Genomic DNA, 18,573 nt, shown 5'->3' on the forward strand with positions numbered 1-18,573 from the left:
TATTAAGCAGCCTCTTATGCGGCATCTTATCGAAGGCCTTTTGAAAATCCAAATACACAACATCCACAGCCTCTCCCTTGTCAATCTTATTTGAGATTATCTCAAAAACTTCCAATAGGTTGGTGAGACAGGATCTTCCCTTCATGAAACCATGCTGGCGTGGGCCTATCTTGTCATGCACCTCGAGGTATTTCATCACCTCGTCCTTGAGAATCGACTCCAACAACTTTTCAACTACTGATGTCAGATGAATAGGTCTGTAATTTTCTTTTTGCTGCCTCCCTCCTTTCTTAAACAGCACAACTACATTTGCGCCCTTCTAGTCCTCCAGAACCATGCCAGAGTCTACTGATTCCTGGAAGATCATTTCCAATACCTCCACAATCTCCAAAGTCGCCTCCTTCAGAACCACTGGGTGCACCTCATCCGGTCCAGGAGACTTATCTATCCTTAGTCCATTTAGCTTCCCAAGCACTTTCTCTCTAAAGATTCAAGATGGTGGCGCGACACAGCTTGTAGCGGCCACTCCGGAGCTGATTATCTGTTATTTGTGAAGCGGGGTGCCGTGCGCAATCATAATCGGTTGAAAACTGACGTGGGAGCACGGAGGAACATCTGGAAATCTCTAGGAAGACCTTCTTCGTTGCTGCTGCTGCTGTGAGGTCCGGGTCTCTGCTGGGAAGAACAGGCCCCCAGTCCTCGGGGTCGCATAGCTGATGGCAGTTGGCGGAGGCATCTTAATATGCTCGGCAGAGGATGGTGCTCGGAGAAGCTGTGCCGGAGGGGATGATCGGAGGTTCGACAAACTCGGAATCCGCTGCGGTCAGGTTGCTTTCACTGTGTGCTGCGTCTGCAAGGCTGGGTTCGACGGAGCTTTCATTGTGTGCTGCGTCTGCAAGGCTGAGTCGGGCGCCGCCGTGGAAGTCCATAGCGGGGGTATTCCCTTCTGCCGCCGGCATGGGATGAAGAGTCAATCGGGACCCTGAGGACTTGTGAAAACTGTGTGATGGTTTCTTTCAAACTTATAGTCTTTTAACATCTTTGGACTATTTTCACTGTGCCCATGGTCTGTTTTTTTAATCAATTATGCTATTGTTTGCACTGTTGTAACTATGTGACTTTGTGCAGGTCTTGTAGCTTTAGTTTTTGGTCTTGTTTGTCTGGTGGATTTGGAGCTCCTTTCTGGGGAACGCGCTAAGATGGTAGCGCGATATTAATCTGCAGCAGCCTCTCCGGACTCTGGACTGGGGATTGCCAAACGTTATGTGGATTTTCTGGTGTAGTCTGTTTTGTCATATGCTTTTGTGATATCATTCTGGAGGAACGTTGTCTCATTTTTTAAACTGCATTGCATTTGTGATTTCTAAATGACAATAAACTGAATCTGATCTGATCTAGTAATCTTGACTGTACCTAATTCTATTCCCTGAGACCTCTGGCTATTAGGTATGTTACTTAAGTCTTCCACTGTGAAGACTGATGCAAAATACCCATTTAGTTCCTCTGCCATCTCTGTTACCCATTATAATTTCACCGGCATCATTTCCAATTGGTCCTATATCTACCTGTGTCATCCTTTACTCTTCATATATTTTTAAAAACTCTTAGTCTCTTTTTTTAAGTTAACTGCCAACTTCCTTTCACAATTCATCTTTTCTTTCCTAATGATTTTCTTAGTTTCCTTCTGTAAGTTTTTAAAAGTTGTCCAGTCCTCAGTTTTCCCACTAATTTTTGCTTCCTTGTACGTCATCTCTTTTGCTTTTATTTTAGCCTTAACCTCTCTCGTTAGCCACATTTGTGCCATTTTTCCAGTCATAATTTTCTTTTTTCTTGGAATATATTTTTCCTGCACTCTCCTTATTTCTTGTAGGAATTTAATCCAATTCTGCTCTACCGTCCCTCCATCTAGCTTACTTTTCCAATCAACTTGGGCCAGTTCCTCTCTCTTACCACTGTAATTTCCTTTGTTCCACTGAAATATCGATACACCTGATACCAGTTTCTCCTTTTCAAATTTGAAACTGAACTCAATCATATTATGATCACTACTTCCCATGGGTTCATATTAAAATCCCCCATAATTATCTTGACATTATCCTTCTGACACGCTTTTTCTACTTACAGCTGTAACTTGTAGTCCACATCCCGGCTGCTGTTTGGAGGCCTGTATATAACTGCTATTAGTGTCTTTTTACCCTTGCCATTTTTTAACTCGACCCATAAGGATTCTACCTCTTCTGATCCTATGTTCCTTCTTTCTAGTAATTTGATACATTGCTTACCATCAGGGCCACGCCACCCCCTTTACCTCCCTTCCTATCTTTTCTGTACACTGTGTATCCCTGGACATTCAGTTCCCAATCACATCCATTACTTAGCCATGACTCGGTGATGGCAACAATGTCATATCTTTTAACCTGTAGCTGTACAACAAGGTCATCCACTTTATTTTTAATGCTGCATACATTAAGTACAGTACATTTAGATCAGTATCTGTTACCGATTTTGCTATATTTCTATCGCACAGCAGATTATCCTGTCTATTCACCTGCCTGTCCCTCTTGCCATCTTTGCTGCGCAGTATCGACTTATTTCTATTTTCCTCTTCCTTGACCCTAACACCCTGGTTTCCTTCCCCTTGCCAAATTAGTTTAAACCCTCCCTAACAGCTATATTAAACAACCCCGCCAGGATATTAGTACCCTTTGAGTTCAGGTGTAACCCATCGTTTTTGTATAAGTCATACCTCCCCCAAAATAGATCCCAATGATCCAAGAATTTGAAGCCCTGCCCCAACTTCTTGTTCTTCTGACTTAGAACAATTAAATGTAAACCATTCTACTTGCCTCTGGCGCTCTCATCCCGGATCCTGACTACAATTCACACACCACCAGTGGCCAATTATAAGCAAGCACTGATGAAACTGCACAATGCTGTGTGTAAACAAGAAATGGCTTAACCCAACACATTTCAAATTTTAACTCTGCTCAATTATCACCAGCATGCAACCTGTTGCACCAGAGGTCCCAACACACCAGACCACTGCTACACTGCTATCATTCCTTCCCGAGACCACATTTTGGCAAGTCAGGTCATTTGGCTGTGCACCTGCTACCTGCAAACAAACAGAGCCTAAACAGCAAGGCTCCAAAGATTAAGACAACTAAGAGGTTGAGGAACAGTTACAGGATTGCCTCCAGTCAGTGGACTGGGCAGCGTTCAAGAACTTATTCGAGGACCATCAGGGTCATTGCAGACTATATTAAAACAGCTGTGAATGAAGATGTCCACACAAAATTGTGGAGTGTTTTCCCCCAATTGGAAGCCCTGGATGAACAATGAAATATGGAATACTCTGAGAACCAGATCGAAAGCATTCAAATTTGGAGATCAAGAATGCCACAAGAGGTACCGGTACGATCTCCTGTAAGCCATCTTTCAGGTGAAGTGGAGATTCCAGACTAGACTGGAATCAGCGAGGGATGCTTGATAGCTGTGCCAGGGTTTGAATACCATAACCCCTTACAAAGTTAAATCTGGTGACATAGGGGATAACAGAGCTTTGTTTCCAGATGAGCTTAACACCTTCTATGCTTGCTTTGGCCACCAGGACAGGGAGGAACCATCATGCACCCCAGTGTCTCTCGATGATGCTTTGGTCTCAGTATCTGATGACGATGTTCAGGCTTTACACCTACGACCGTGTGACTGAGTACAACTCCAACACGATATAGAAGTTTGCTGATGATTCCACTGTTGCAGGCTGTATCAAAGGGGGTGACGAATCAGCATACAGGAATGAGATTGAAAACTTGGCTGAGTGGTGTCACGACAACAATCTCTCACCAAGGAACTGATTGTAGACTTCAGGAGAGTAAACCCAGAGGTCCTTGAGCCGGTACTCATCGGAGGATCAGAGGTGGAGAGGATCAGTAACACTAAGTTCCTGGGTGTCACTATCTCAGAAGACCATCGTAAGTATAATCGCGAAGGAAGCACAATAGTGCCCCTACTTCCTCAGGAATCTAAGGAGGTTCGGCACATAATTGACATCCTTGGCAAACTTCTATCAAAGTGTGCTGACTGGCCGCACTATGGCCTGGTATGGGAACAGCGATGCCTTTGAGCAGAAAATCCTATAAAAGGTAGCGGATTCAGCCCAGTACATCACAAGTAAAGCCCTCCCAACCATTGAACACATCTACATGAAACACTGCCATAGAAAAACAGCATTATCATCAAAGATCCTCACTACCCAGGCCATGCTCATTTCTTGCTGCTCCCATCAGTTCAAAGGTCAGGTGCATCAGGACTCACATCACCAGGTTCAAGAATAGTTACTACCCCTCAACCATCAGGTTCTTGAACAAAAGGGGATAGTTACACTTACTAAAGGACTCATTCTTATTTATTGCTATTTATTTATATCTGCGTTGCACAGTTTATTTACAGTTACTGTTCTGTAGATTTGCTCAGCGTGCCCAAAGAAAAAGAATCTCACGGTTGTATGTGGTGACATGTATGTACTCTGATAATAAATTTTACTTTGAATTTTGAATGATGGAGAATAAAGGAACTTGTGCTTGAAGGTGTGTGGGTGAGATCCTAAGTAAGAATTTCGCATTGGTATTTAGCAAGAAGGATGTAGAAAATAGTGAGATCAGAGAGGAGCATGGCAAGATGTGAGGGCATTTCAAGATTAGGAAGGGCGTGATGTGAGGTGTCTTGAAAAATATTAGGGTAGATATATCCACTGGGCCTGATGATATACACCATGTAATTAAGAGAGGCAAGAAATGTGATCGGTGATGTGTTGATCAAAATCTTTGATTCTCAATAGCCACCAGTGTGGTGCTAGAGGACTGGCAGGTAGCTAATATTGTTCCTTTATTCAAGGAGAAAAATAGGGATAATCCTGGAAACTATAATTTCATGTCAACAGCAGGGAAACTAATGGAGAGGATTCCAGGGATAGGATGTATAAGCATTTGCAAAAGGTGTTCTAATTAGGGACAGTAGCCAAGGCTTTGAGTAGGGCAGGTCCAACTGATCTGATTGAGTTTCTCAAGAAGTTAGCAAAGGTATTTGATGAAGCTAAAGCAGTGTATGGTGTATACATGAATTTTAGTAAAACATTCAATAAGGTCTCATACAGAAAAAATTTGGATAAACTGGGATCCATGTGACTTCGCTGACTGGATTCAAAATTGGCTTGCCCATAGAAAACAGTAGGTAGTGGTGGATGGGTCTTATTTTAGATGAAGGTCTCTAACTAGCAATGAAGGGATTGGTACCGGGACTTTCATTGTCATGTACAGATAACTTGGATGAAAATATAGTAGTATGGGTAAGGCTAAGTTTGCAGATGGCACAAAGATTGGTGGCAGTGTGAATTGCATAGAAGAATGCCAAAAGATTCAGCAAGATACAGATATGGGCCAAGAAGTGGCAAATGGATTTTGAATCAGGCAAGTGTGAAGTGCTACACCATAGGCGACCCAACACAAATTGAGAGCACACTATTAATGGTAAAATCTTTAGCAATGCTGATAAACAGAGGGATCTTAGGATCCAGGTAAATGGCTCTGTATAAGTGGCCACAAATTTTGATAGTGTAAAGAATGTGCAAGGCATACTTTAGTAGAGGTACGGAGTTCAAAAGGCAGAAAGTTATGTTACAGCTTTGTAAGGTTCTGGTTAGGCCACATTTTTAGTATTTTGTTAAATTCTGGTTATCTCACTATAGGAAGGATGTGGTGGCTTTGGAAAGGTTGGTGCTTAGTTTGGAAGACTTGCTGTGAAAAGTTGGACAAGCTCGGGACATTTTCTCTGGAGCAAAGATTCCCAACCTTTTTATGTATGGACCAATACTATTAAGCAAGTGGTCCCTGGACCCCAAGTTAGGAACCCCTCCTCAACAGCGACTGAGGCTGAGGGAGGTGTTCATAAAATCATGAAGCAGAGATAAACAGCTCAGGATTGAAATGTCTTTTATTGGTGTGGATTTATTTAAAGGTGAGAGAAGAAAAGTACAAAGGAGGTGTGCAAGACAGAACAATTTCTATAAACACTGATTGGTGGGGGCCTGGAGTGAACTGTGATTTCCCAGCTACCTGCTGGATTAATTCGCCATCACATTCTCACTCTAACTTCGATAGCTTTGGCATCTAACACTGTTCCAATTAAACCTTAATGCATGGTCAAGAATTAGTGCATCACCTTCTAAAGCGACACTGGACAGTTCACAGAACTTAACAAGGAAAGCAAGTTTCAAGCAATCAGCCCTTCCAGGTTGTATAAGAATTGGCAAGCTCAACAAACATGACAACTTTGTGTCTCTTTCTACAGATGGTGCTTGACATGCTTGCCAAGTTTTTCCAGCATTTTGTTTTTCCCAGGATTTTCTTTATACTGTTCTACCAAGGCTCCAAAGAAAGTGAGTATAAATTACAACAATGGTAATCCGAATTTAGCTTTTTCCCCCCAAAAACAGCTTACACGTAAAACTCACATGATCTCAAACCTGATGGATTGACATAAAATCAGCTGGCAAAGGAGCAATGTGCTGACCAGCCAGGGTTATGCTTTACTCCAGTCTCGCACAATGATGTGATTGATACTTAACTGCCCTCAGCTTCATCATTTCTATCCATGAACACTGGGAAAGCTAATAAGTGTAAACAGAAAATGCTGGAAATACTCAGCAAATCAGGACACATCAATGTTAAAAGAAACTAAGTTACAATGAGACCCAACACAAGTTTAAGGAAAATCACCTGATGCCCAGTCACTCTCCACCTCCCCCACCACTGATCACTCTACCCCCTCCAACTCCCCCACTCCACTGCTCACTCTACTCCCCCCCCCCCTTCCAATTCCCTCACTCCACGGGTCACTTTATTCCCTACTCCCCCGTTCACACTCTCCATCCTCATCCCTCCCCCACTCCCCTGGTCACACTCTCCATCCTCATCCCTCCCCTGTTCACACTCTCCATCCCCATCCCCCCCTCCAATCCCCTGGGTCGCACTCTCCATCCCCTTCCCGTCTACTCCCCCGGTCCTTCCACTCCCCCAGTCACTCTCTACCCACCAACACCCCCCCCCCCAGACCATCAAGCGTTCCTCCAGAATTAAATATTCACAAATTATATTGCGTGGCATTAGAGCTCCAGAATGACGAGGAGGGGGCGAAGCAGGCAGCCCTTCGGGTTTCCTTACCTGCAGCTGCCGCTCCCTCAGTGCCCGGAGCCGTTCCCTCCTCTTCAGCGCCTGCTCCTGCAGCCTCCCAGCCTCTTCCGCCATCTTCCCGAAAACTGTTTAATACTCCAAATCCCGATAGCCCTCACGGCAGGCATAGCCAACGTCTCACGGAGCAATCGAGCAGAGCCAAGGCGCATTCTCCGAGCATATCGATTCATCCAAGACGTCACAGCAGCGCGGAACGGTCGGAACAAGCAGACAAAGAAAATTGAAGCCTTGAAACAGAAGAGAAAGTAGAGAAGCAACGTGGGTCATCATTACACATAACGTTGTCTAATAATAGCCACTTCAATTGCAAAGTTAACATTTTTTACTCGCATCAAAATCTGAAATATAAACATTTGAAACCAGCGGGTAGTCAGTAATGAAGAAAGCAGAAGACACGTTAGCTTTTATTACTACAGGTTAGAATGTTAAAATGTAAACTTATTGTTACAATTATATCTAGGTGAGGCACGCCTACGGTAATGTGTACAGTTTCAATCTAATTTTTCCAAAGGATGTACTCTTAATTAAAGAATGCTCAGAAGAGAATCACATAGTGAATTTATGGGACGATCTGGTTGACATATCATCTGTGTCAGACCAGCGATTTTTTTGAAGTTTTGAAAAATGTGGAGTGATCTTATTGAAATATGTAAGATCCTATAAAAAAAAAGGTACAGTTTTCCCTAGTGGAAGAGTATCAGACTTGAAGATATAGGAGCAGAATTAGGCCATTTTGTCCACCAAATCTGTTGCGCCATTTCATCATGACAGATCCAATTTTCCTCTCAGTCCCAATTTCCTGCCTTCTCCCTGTATCCCTCATGCCCTGACTAATCAACAATCTATTATGTTCTGACATAAATATACATAAAGACTTAGCTTCCACAACCATTAGTGGCAACAAATTCCACAGTTTCGCCACTGGCTAGAGAAATTCCTCCTCATCTCCATTCTAAAAGGACCTCTATTTTCTGAGGCTGCGTCCTCTGGTCTTGAACTCCCCCACCATAGGAAGCATCCTCTCCACATCCACACTATCAAAGCCTTTCAACATACGAAAGGTCACCCCTCATTCTGCTGAATTCCAGTGAGTAGAAGCTCAGAGCCATCAAACACTTCTCATATGACAAGCCTTTCAATCCCAGAATCATTTTCGTGACCCTCCTTTGAACCCTCTCTAATGTCAACACATTGTTACTTTGATAAAGGGCCCTCCCAAAACTGCTCACAATACTCCAAGTGAGGCCTCACCTCTGCTTTATAAAGCCCCAACATTATATTCTTGTTTTTATATTCTAGTTCTCTCAAAAATGAATGCTAATATCGCATTTGCCTTCCTCACCACTGATCCAACCTCCAAATTAACCTTTGGATTCCCTAAATCCTGTATGAAGATTCCCAACTCACTTTGCACTTCAGATTTTTTCAAGTTTTCTCTCCATTTAGGAAACAGTCTACAGTTACATTTCTTCTACCGAAGTGCATGACCAAACACTTCCCTGCATTATATTCCTTCTGTCTCTTCTTTGCCCATTCTCCTACTCCAATAAATGTCCTTCTGTAGCCTCTCTGCTTCCTCAAACAACCTGCCCCTCCACCTATCCTTGTCTGCAGACTTAACCACAAAGCTATTAATTTAGCTATTAAGCTATTTAAACAAAGCTATTAATTCCATCATCCAAATTATTGACATATAACATAAAAAGAGGCGGTCCCTATACAGACCCCTGTGCAACACCACCAGTCACTGGCAGCCAACTAGAAAAGGCTCCCTTTATTCCCATTCCTACCAATCAGGCAATGCTCTATCCAAGCTAGCATCTTTCCTGTAATACCATAGGCTCTTAACTTGTTAAGCAGCCTCATGTGGCACCTTGTCAGATTCCTTCTGAAAATCCAAGTACGCAGCATCAACTGATTCTTCTTTGTCCATCCTGCTCGTTATTTCTTTGAAAAAATTCCAGCAGGTTTTTCAGGCAAGATTTAACCTTAAGGAAACCATGCTGACTTTGTCCTATCATGTGCCTCTAAGTACTCCAAAACCACATCCTTCACAATCGACTCCAATATCTTTCCAACCATTGAGGTCAGATTAACAGGTCTATAATTTCCTTTCTTTTGCCTCTGTCCCTTGAACAGTGGAGTGACACTTGCAATTTTCCAGTCCTCCAGAACCATGCCAGAATCAATTGATTCTTGAAAGATGATTACTAATATCTCCACAATCTCTTCAGCCACCTCTTTAAGAACTCTGGGGTGTAGACCATCTGGTCCTAGTGACTTATCTACTTTCAGACCTTTCAGTTTCCCAAGAAGCTTTTCCCTAGTAATGGCAACTTCACACAATTCTGCCCCCTGACAGTCTTGAACTTCCAGCACACTGCTAGTGTCTTCCACAGTGAAGAATGATGCAAAATACTTATTCAGTTCATCTGCCATTTCCTTGTCCCCCATTACTACCTCTCCAGCATCATTTTCCAGCAGTCCAATATCTACTCTCACCTCTCTTTTACACTTTATATATCTGAAGAAACTTTTGGTATCCACTTTAATATTATAACCATATATAACCATATAACAATCACAGCACGGAAACAGGCCATTCCGGCCCTCCTAGTCCGTGCCGAACTCTTAATCTCACCTAGTCCCACCTACCCGCACTCAGCCCATAACCCTCCACTCCTTTCCTATCCATATACCTATCCAATTTTACCTTAAATGACACAACTGAACTGGCCTCTACTACTTCTACAGGAAGCTCATTCCACACAGCTATCACTCTCTGAGTAAAGAAATACCCCCTCGTGTTTCCCTTAAACTTTTGCCCCCTAACTCTCAAATCATGTCCTCTCGTTTGAATCTCCCCTACTCTCAATGGAAACAGCCTATTCACGTCAACTCTATCTATCCCTCTCAACATTTTAAATACCTCGATCAAATCCCCCCTCAACCTTCTACGCTCCAATGAATAGAGACCTAACTTGTTCAACCTTTCTCTGTAACTTAAGTGCTGAAACCCAGGTAACATCCTAGTAAATCGTCTCTGCACTCTCTCTAATTTATTGATATCTTTCCTATAATTCGGTGACCAGAACTGTACACAATATTCCAAATTTGGCCTTACCAATGCCTTGTACAATTTTAACATTACATCCCAACTTCTGTACTCAATGCTCTGATTTATAAAGGCCAGCGTTCCAAAAGCCTTCTTCACCACCCTATCTACATGAGACTCCACCTTCAGGGAACTATGCACTGTTATTCCTAGATCTCTCTGTTCCACTGCATTCCTCAATGCCCTACCATTTACCCTGTATGTTCTATTTGGATTATTCCTGCCAAAATGTAGAACCTCACACTTCTCAGCATTAAACTCCATCTGCCAACGTTCAGCCCATTCTTCTAACCGGCATAAATCTCCCTGCAAGCTTTGAAAACCCACCTCATTATCCACAACACCTCCTACCTTAGTATCATCAGCATACTTACTAATCCAATTTACCACCCCATCATCCAGATCATTTATGTATATTACAAACAACATTGGGCCCAAAACAGATCCCTGAGGCACCCCGCTAGTCACCGGCCTCCATCCCGATAAACAATTATCCACCACTACTCTCTGGCATCTCCCATCTAGCCACTGTTGAATCATGATTATTGGCTAGCTTATCTTCCTATTCCATCTTTTCTTTCTTTATGACATTTTAGTTGCCTTCTGTTTGTTTTTAAAAGCTTCTCAATGCTCTAACTTCCCACTAATTTGTGTTCTATTATATGCCCTCACTTTGGCTTTTTTTGTTGGCTTTGACTTCACTTGCCATCCATAGTTGTATTATCCTGCCTTTAGAATACTTCTTCTTTGGGATGTATATATCCTGCACCTTCCAAATTGCTTCCAGAAACTCCAACCATTTCTGCTCTGCCTTCATCCCTGCTAGTGTGTCCTTCCAATCAATTTTGGCCAGCTCTTCTCTCATGCCTCCGTAATCCTCTTTACTCCACTGTAATACTGATACATCTGACTTTAGTTTAGCCTTCTCAAATTGCAGGGTGAATTCTACCATATCATGATCACTGACCCCTGAGGGTTCCTTTACCTTAAGCTCTCTAATCAATTCCATTTCATTGCACAACACCCAATCCAGAATAGTTGAGTTCTTCATGGACTCAACCGTGCTGCTTCAAAAAGTCAGCTCATAGGCATTATAGAAATTCCTCTTCTTGGGATCCAGCACCGACCTGATCTTTCCAATCTACCTCCATATTGAAATCCCTCATGACTATCATAACATTGCCTTTTTGACATGCACTTTCTATCTCCCATCGTCATTTGTAGCCCACATCTTGCTACTGTTCAGAGCCCTGCCTACTTTTCATGATCATTTTCTCAGGATGTTGGGAATAATGATCATGAAAAGTAGGTAGGGCTCCGAACAGGACCAAAGACATGGGCTACAAATTACAACGGGAAATAGAAAGTGCAAGTCAGAAAAGCAATGTTACTGGCAACACTTCATTAGGAGTTTGAGGAGAATTGGTACGTCACAAAGACATTCACAAATTTCTACAGATTTACCGTGGAGAGCATTCTAACTGGTCGCATCGCCTTCTGGTGTGGAGGGGCCACTATACAGAATCAGAAAAAGATACAGTAAATTTTATACTCGGCTATCTCCATTATGGCCACTGGCCACCCCAGTATTGAGGACATCTTCAAAAGGTGATGCCTCAAAACAGCGGCATCCATCATTAAGGACCCCCATCACCCAGTACGTGGCCTCTTTTCATTGCTACCATCAAGGAGGATATCCGTGAGCCTGAAAATACTGACTCAACATTTCAGAAGCAGCTTCTTCCTCTCTGCCATTAGATTTCTGAAAGGATAATGAACCTATGAACACTTCTTCAGTACTTTTCCCCCTTTCAGCTCAACTTACTGAATTTGTTTTTATATATACCTATTGTAATTTATAGTTTTCATTTCTATGTATTGCAATGTACTGCTGCCACAAAACAACAAATTTCACGACATATGTCAGTGATATTAAACCTGATTCTGATTTTGCTTGCTTCTGTCTCCAGTAAAATGTTATACAGTTATCTTCTGACTGGCCTAAAAATGCAAATCAATCTAACAAAAAAACAACCCAGGCCATGATCCTACTCATGGAAATATGCAATACTAGGAAACAACTCAGACTGTTTCGGATGGCATTAGCTGAAGGATGAATGTTGGCCTGGGAAGCACGATGGTGCTGCTAGAAGAGTTGCTGCCTCAGAGTTTCAGCGGTCAAAGATCAAGTGTGATCTCCAGTGTTGTCTGTAACTCATGGGTGCTTTAGTATCCTTCCACATCAAGAAGAATATCAGGATGATAAGTGAAGTAGCCATTATAAATGGATCACTAGAATCCAAGGTGTGGAATTAATATGAATATGGGGAGAAAATGGGTTTGAGTAAGGTCAGTAAAAGGGAGTTGATGGGCCAAGGGGTTGTTTCCAAACTGTATCACGTTATGCAGACAGTCCCAAGAGAATTATTAAGTTCATGCAATATATCAGGACTGATGAAATATCTCAACTCAGAACATTGTGCCCATTTCCTTCCACAGAAGCTGCCTGACCCATTGAGTTGCTCCAACATCTGCAATCTCTTGTGTCACAAATCTGATGGCTCTTCACTGCTATCCCATTTTAGCAGATATACTCTGTATGTACGAACAACACTGCACACAAAGCACAGGTCAGTAAAATGCCTTTACTCTCGTACTCAAGCCTTCTCGCCCTCCGAGTGACCCACTCCACTTGCAAAATCAACTTTGAGGGAACATCCAGGTAACCTTTGAATATCAATGCTCACAACCTCCCACTATTTAATAGTTCTGCTTTCTCTACTAGAGTGAGTAAGCTGTGTATTTCCAAGTTATGCACCACTTGTCCTATTTCTGCCCATTTATAAGCCCCCTAAATGCGGGTTTTCATTGATTCTATTGTGTTTCTTTGTATTTACTGTGAATGCCCACAAGAAAAATTGAGCTCTGGATAGTATATGGTGACATACCTATATTTTGATAATAAATTTACTTTGAATTTTGCCTCTATTCCATTAAAGCCTCTTTGCGTCTTTAATGTGACTCATTCCTGCATAGTTTCCCCATGCTCGATCTTTGTTGACCTCCTCCTGTGTAGGACCTTATCAAAAGCCTTCCAAAACTCCTCCCTCCACCTGTGTTGTAGGTACCAACATGGAGCACAACTTCCTTCATCTTCCACCCTGTTGTTTCATCGTGACCTGCAATTGTTCAGTGAAATCCTGAACCCTCACAGAAGTCTTCAGTTCCACCCCGCTCCACCTCTCTATCTCCGTCTCTTTCGCTCTCATCTGTCCATCTCTTCCATTTGTCCCTTTCTTTCTCGCCTACCTCGCTCATCTGTCTCCCCTTTTCTCAGTCTGTCTCTCTTTCTTTCCCATCAGTCTCTCTCTCTATCTCTTGTCTGTTTCATCTGTCTGTCTCTCCCTCTGTCTCCTTTGTCTCTTTCGTCTGTTTCTCTTGCTTTTGTCCTCCCTCTCACGTGAATCTCTCTCTTTCTCTCTCACACACGCACACACCTGGCCCCTCCCTTTGTCTCTCAGCCCCTGCACACCTAGCTGCGGATCTCATCTCATCTGACGTCCTTGTGTTCAGTTTGCTGAAGCGCGGGCACGTAGTGCGAGTTGGGAACGGAAGCGAGCATTTCATTGGTAGGGAGGCGTATTTCCAGCATTTCTTCCAATTGTGCAGCCTGCGAGTAGACGCTTTAAACCCCACTCCCGTAATACAGGCGCTGCGGCGGGAGGCGCGCCTCCGGCAGAGGGCTCGCCTGCAGTACGCGTGCATTGAGTCACAGAGGAGCAAACACTGAGTTTACCCCCCAAAATAATCAACTGAAGTCACAACATCAAAGAAACAGAGCCTGGAACCGAGATGGCGGAAGAGCTCAGTGTGTGAAAGGGACAGAGAGAGATACTGAAGCCGGAGCAACTTTTAACTTGAAGGTTTTATTCCACAATACCAAATAAAGAGTTCAGCTTGCTAGGAAGAAAATAAGTGAAGAAGGTCTTCACTGATGCTCAATTTTAAGCAACTATCTTTTTATTGCAACAAGTGAATAATTTCACGTCCCTCTTTGACAACAACGGGGGAAGGAGAGGAGAGCAAAGATGAAGAGTGGCGAGGAAAAAGCTGTCTGTGTGAGAGAGGGGAGTTAATAATAGGAAGAACGCTCGGTTTATTGCCAGTCGAGGAATGGCTTCGAAGGAGAGACTGTACGAGCTGTGGATGTTGTACTTCACCAAGGTGAGCGAAGGCACACCTGTAACACGGCGCCGGGCCCGCCTGTCCCGTCACACTCTTACCGCCCGCTCTTCCTACTTTCGCTTGTTAAAAAATACAAATATATATCGGCAGTCAGTGCGCAATGACAGTGATAGAATTTTGTATGTGGCGTGTACATCTTGTGATGCTAAGTCTGAAATACCGTGCTTGATATAAAATGCATTTTAATAGAGTTTGAAATACCGTGCTTGATACAAATTGTATTTTAATGTCGTCCTTTAAATTATACATGCGATTATCTTTTGGTGATATTGTCGCCTGATGGTGCAGGTTGACACCTGGCTTTCCATTGACTTAGGAAATGTTTATTGGCCCCGTGTTTACTTTGTTTGATGGTAAGAAAGTTATAGATACTCTTTAATTTCCCCCCGACAATTTATGATATACAATTTCTAAATTACAGTTCAATTCAACGATATATTTCGGGCAGATTGCGTCAAGTGTATTGTGTTTGGCCAGTTTAATGTTTAATAAAGATTTTAAAATAAATCGGAGAGCTCCTCAAATGAGAGGTGGGAGGGCGTGTTCCCGACAGATACGCTGTCCAAATACAGTACTAAACTTATTCTTTCTTCATTCTGCCAAGGTGCGTTTACTGATAAAATGTAAATAACTTGGTACTTGTGTCAGGGCGAGATTCAACGTAACCGAAATGGCACAAATTTGTCTAATTCATTGACGATCTAATCGGTTTGTGATATGTGATCTCTAAATCAGGTTGCTCAAAGTTTTAAGTTGTATCTCTTAACTATTTTGTATTCATGTGATTTCACTGTTGTAGCGGAATATTTTTAGCGATGGGTTTGATGTAGTTCGGGCGAGATGTTACATGTACATTGTGCCAGAAACAGTAATCCTGGCGGTAAGGTATGCAAGAAGATTCAATTGGCCTGGTTTCTGTGTCAGGGGTTTGTTGTGTTAAATGTATTGTTTCATTTCCGGACAATCAGCTTCTGGTCGTGTAAACTTGGGTGGGATTCAACGCCCCAAACCCACTCATTCATGAGCATCACATTGGTACTTTGTAATATAAAATTTGGGACATCAGATTGGCTTTGCTTTGCGCTGTTTCATTTCTTACCCTGCACTCCTCATCAGCATGTAAAGTTAACTGAGCTTCTGATATAACACAGGTGCAGGCCTCAACTCTTCCTTCCTGTCTGAGACTTCCTGCTTCATTCAGGCACTGGTATACTGGCTTGTTTTCAATGTCTCAACCAGGGAAGAGTTCTACAACTATGAACAGAAGATGGATTGATTATTGGTGGTCACTTGGCTCTGTGAGGCATCTGAACCACCAGACATGGCCTTACACAGTGACCAAGAAGTGAAAGGCTAGACAGACATTTTCCTTTAATAAGCTTTGAGGCATTGACAATAAATTTTATTTTGCTGTATGATTTGTCAATCATGAGTGGGAAAACAATGACTTTGATTTAAAGGATTAAAGAACAAACAAAATCCAAGAGGAATTCGGCAGATCAGGCGACATCTATGTCGGGGGTTCCCAATGACCCCAACCATTAAACAAGGGGTCCGTGGGCCCTGGGTTGGGAACATCTGATCAATGGAGAGAAATAAACTGTTGATATTTTGTGCTGAGACCCTCTTGGCATTTCGATTTTGTTGCTCTGGATTTCCAGCATCTGCAAAATCTCCTATGTTTATGCTACATAATTAATCAGTTTTCTTGTGTTAAGGACTGACTGTATAATAACTGTGCTTTCAATTTAAGCATTTTTAAAGAGTTTACATGATGTATTAACATCTTTTCAGGCCCTAGAGATTAAATCTGTTGTTAGTTTTAAGGATCCAACATAAAGTGGGTTTTGGGACAATGTGCAACACTGAGGAGGTGGGGGATTATTGGCCAAATGCAAGACATGGGTGTCGGGCACAAGTTCATTCTTCTTGTTCTGTGGACAATGTTCTCTTAAGAGCAAGTGTTGGTGAAAGGGTTAATTTCAGAATCTCCAGACTTGGCATTTGGCTGCTGTTAGAGCTGAGTAAATGGTCGACAAAGAGTGGATGAGAGCAGTTCTGTGGAGAGGCCAAGTAGAGCATGTGCATACATGCTTTGTACTCAGTAAACTCATGTGACAACGAGCAAACAGGGATTCTTGCATAGCTTGTATAGAAAGTGTTAGTGCATTGCAAGAACAACAGCTTACATTTAAATGGTGCTTTTCACAACATCAAGATGCCTCAAAGCACACTACAACCAATGAAATAGTTTTTCAAATTGCAGTAGTAATGCAGAAAATATTGCTCATATACACTTGTCTATGCTTATGTACTTATGACACTGAAGGTGGCAATTCAGCCTATTAAGTGTGTGTGCCTTATTTACCTCTAGCCCTACAGCTTATGCTCTTTCCTACATATCTATAAACTACCCTCTGATATTTGTTTGTGCGACCTCCCTAACTAAAGGGTAAGTTACAGCAGCCTATTAACACATCTTTGGGATGTGTGAGCAAACCAGAAGGTCCAGTACCCCATTTAGTTAGAAAATAATGACCGGATTCAATAATTTTGTTTATTCTCAAAATGTGAAAATCAGTAAATAGGATCAGCCAATCAGGAATCTCAATGGTCTGAGTGCAGAATTTTTTTTTGTAGTCCATTTTGGATATGTCCACTCTTTTTTTTCCTTCTGGAAGTGACTCCCCTGACTAAGAAATTGGTCACATAGTCAACATCTTCCTGTATTGACTCGGTCCTTTTTGCCTCCAGTGAGGTCTTTATTTTTAATTAGGTCAAATGTGCTCTATAAACCAAGTTGGCTAGTGAAGCAGATCAGTGACTTTGTGGTTTCTAAGTTTATGTTCAAGTCATTATGGTGTTTGGCTTTCACGTAAGAGGGAAGAAAAAAATGATGTATGCGTCAACATGAGCTGTGATGGATAATGCCTTTTGAGATCACCTTTTTAGGTGCTTGCCACTGTGTAAATGTCTAAACTGCTTTCCTCAGAAGAACAGCTCTTCCTTCTGGATGTCTATCTAAAGATACAATCCAAATGTTCAACCAAACCATCCTTGCACCATTTCAGCCCTTCCATTATAGCTTAGATGAATTTGTTCCCTGTATTGAGTTTAATTGACTGAACAATTGGCTTACATTCTATTAAGGAAACATAATTGTTTTTTAGACTTAAAATTGGAAAGGAAAGCTCACATTTCTAGTCCCACAAGCAATTCATTGACCTTCTCACCTTCTTGCTGAAAACATTGTTTCTTGCCGGAATACAGTTCATGGTTTCAACTACCCTCTGCTTTTCACGTGATTTTTAGAAACTAAGCATCATCAACTATTACAAGTGGGGAAGAGATCGCAGTTTCATACATGTCCATGAGAATAGCATCAGAATTGACTTTCATTATCCCAAGGAGACTTGAGGCCAATTTTAGCACCACAATTGCATCCCTCTGTTGTTCTAATTTATTAGAGATTTAGAGGTAGAGGGTACGGTCAAAGTAAGACATCCTGCTATATATGAACAGGCATCTCATTAGGCAACACTTCCCATAAATAAAATATATTAAAATCAAATTCTAACAGATACCTCAGCTGCGGAATGAAAATAGTGGTACCCTTTTAGGTAAGGGTACAGCATTTTCAGCCACACAGTATCTAAAATATTTATGCAGGATAATTTAAAAACTTGATTGTCCTAATTTTTTCATTAAAATCCAAGTGCCTACAAAACTTAAACAGAGTGCCAAGGGAAAACTGAGTTGAATAGCACTAAATTGGATGGTCTGGTCTGTATAGTAGGTAGTTAGGAACACTAACAATATTGACATTCATTGCTGGAGGAATTGAGTTCAAGAGTAAAATAGTCAGGCTTCATTTATATAAAAGGATATATAAATGATGAAACCACATCTGGATTGCTATATACAGTATTAGTCTCTTAGGGAAGGATGTTATTGCATTCAAAA

At 42.0% G+C, this 18,573-nt stretch overlaps 2 protein-coding genes across 3 annotated transcripts in view; one reads left to right on the top strand and one right to left on the bottom strand.

The window, feature by feature from the left end:
• The window catches only part of ccdc12 (coiled-coil domain containing 12), an 82,212-nt gene extending 74,864 nt beyond the window's left edge, over window positions 1–7,348 (bottom strand). The window contains exon 1 of the mRNA XM_073049226.1: window positions 7,221–7,348. Coding sequence (XP_072905327.1) covers window positions 7,221–7,304 — 84 coding nt within the window. The 5' untranslated portion in view covers window positions 7,305–7,348. The remainder of the gene's footprint in view (window positions 1–7,220) is intronic.
• A 6,689-nt stretch (window positions 7,349–14,037) lies between these two features.
• nbeal2 (neurobeachin-like 2) overlaps window positions 14,038–18,573 on the top strand; it is a 223,152-nt gene continuing 218,616 nt past the window's right edge. For both annotated transcript variants that reach the window (XM_073049239.1, XM_073049254.1), the window contains exon 1: window positions 14,038–14,589. In XM_073049239.1, coding sequence (XP_072905340.1) covers window positions 14,539–14,589 — 51 coding nt within the window. In that variant the 5' untranslated portion in view covers window positions 14,038–14,538. The remainder of the gene's footprint in view (window positions 14,590–18,573) is intronic.

The sequence above is a fragment of the Hemitrygon akajei genome, chromosome 1, assembly GCF_048418815.1.
Source record: "Hemitrygon akajei chromosome 1, sHemAka1.3, whole genome shotgun sequence".
NCBI classification, from domain to species: domain Eukaryota; kingdom Metazoa; phylum Chordata; class Chondrichthyes; order Myliobatiformes; family Dasyatidae; genus Hemitrygon; species Hemitrygon akajei.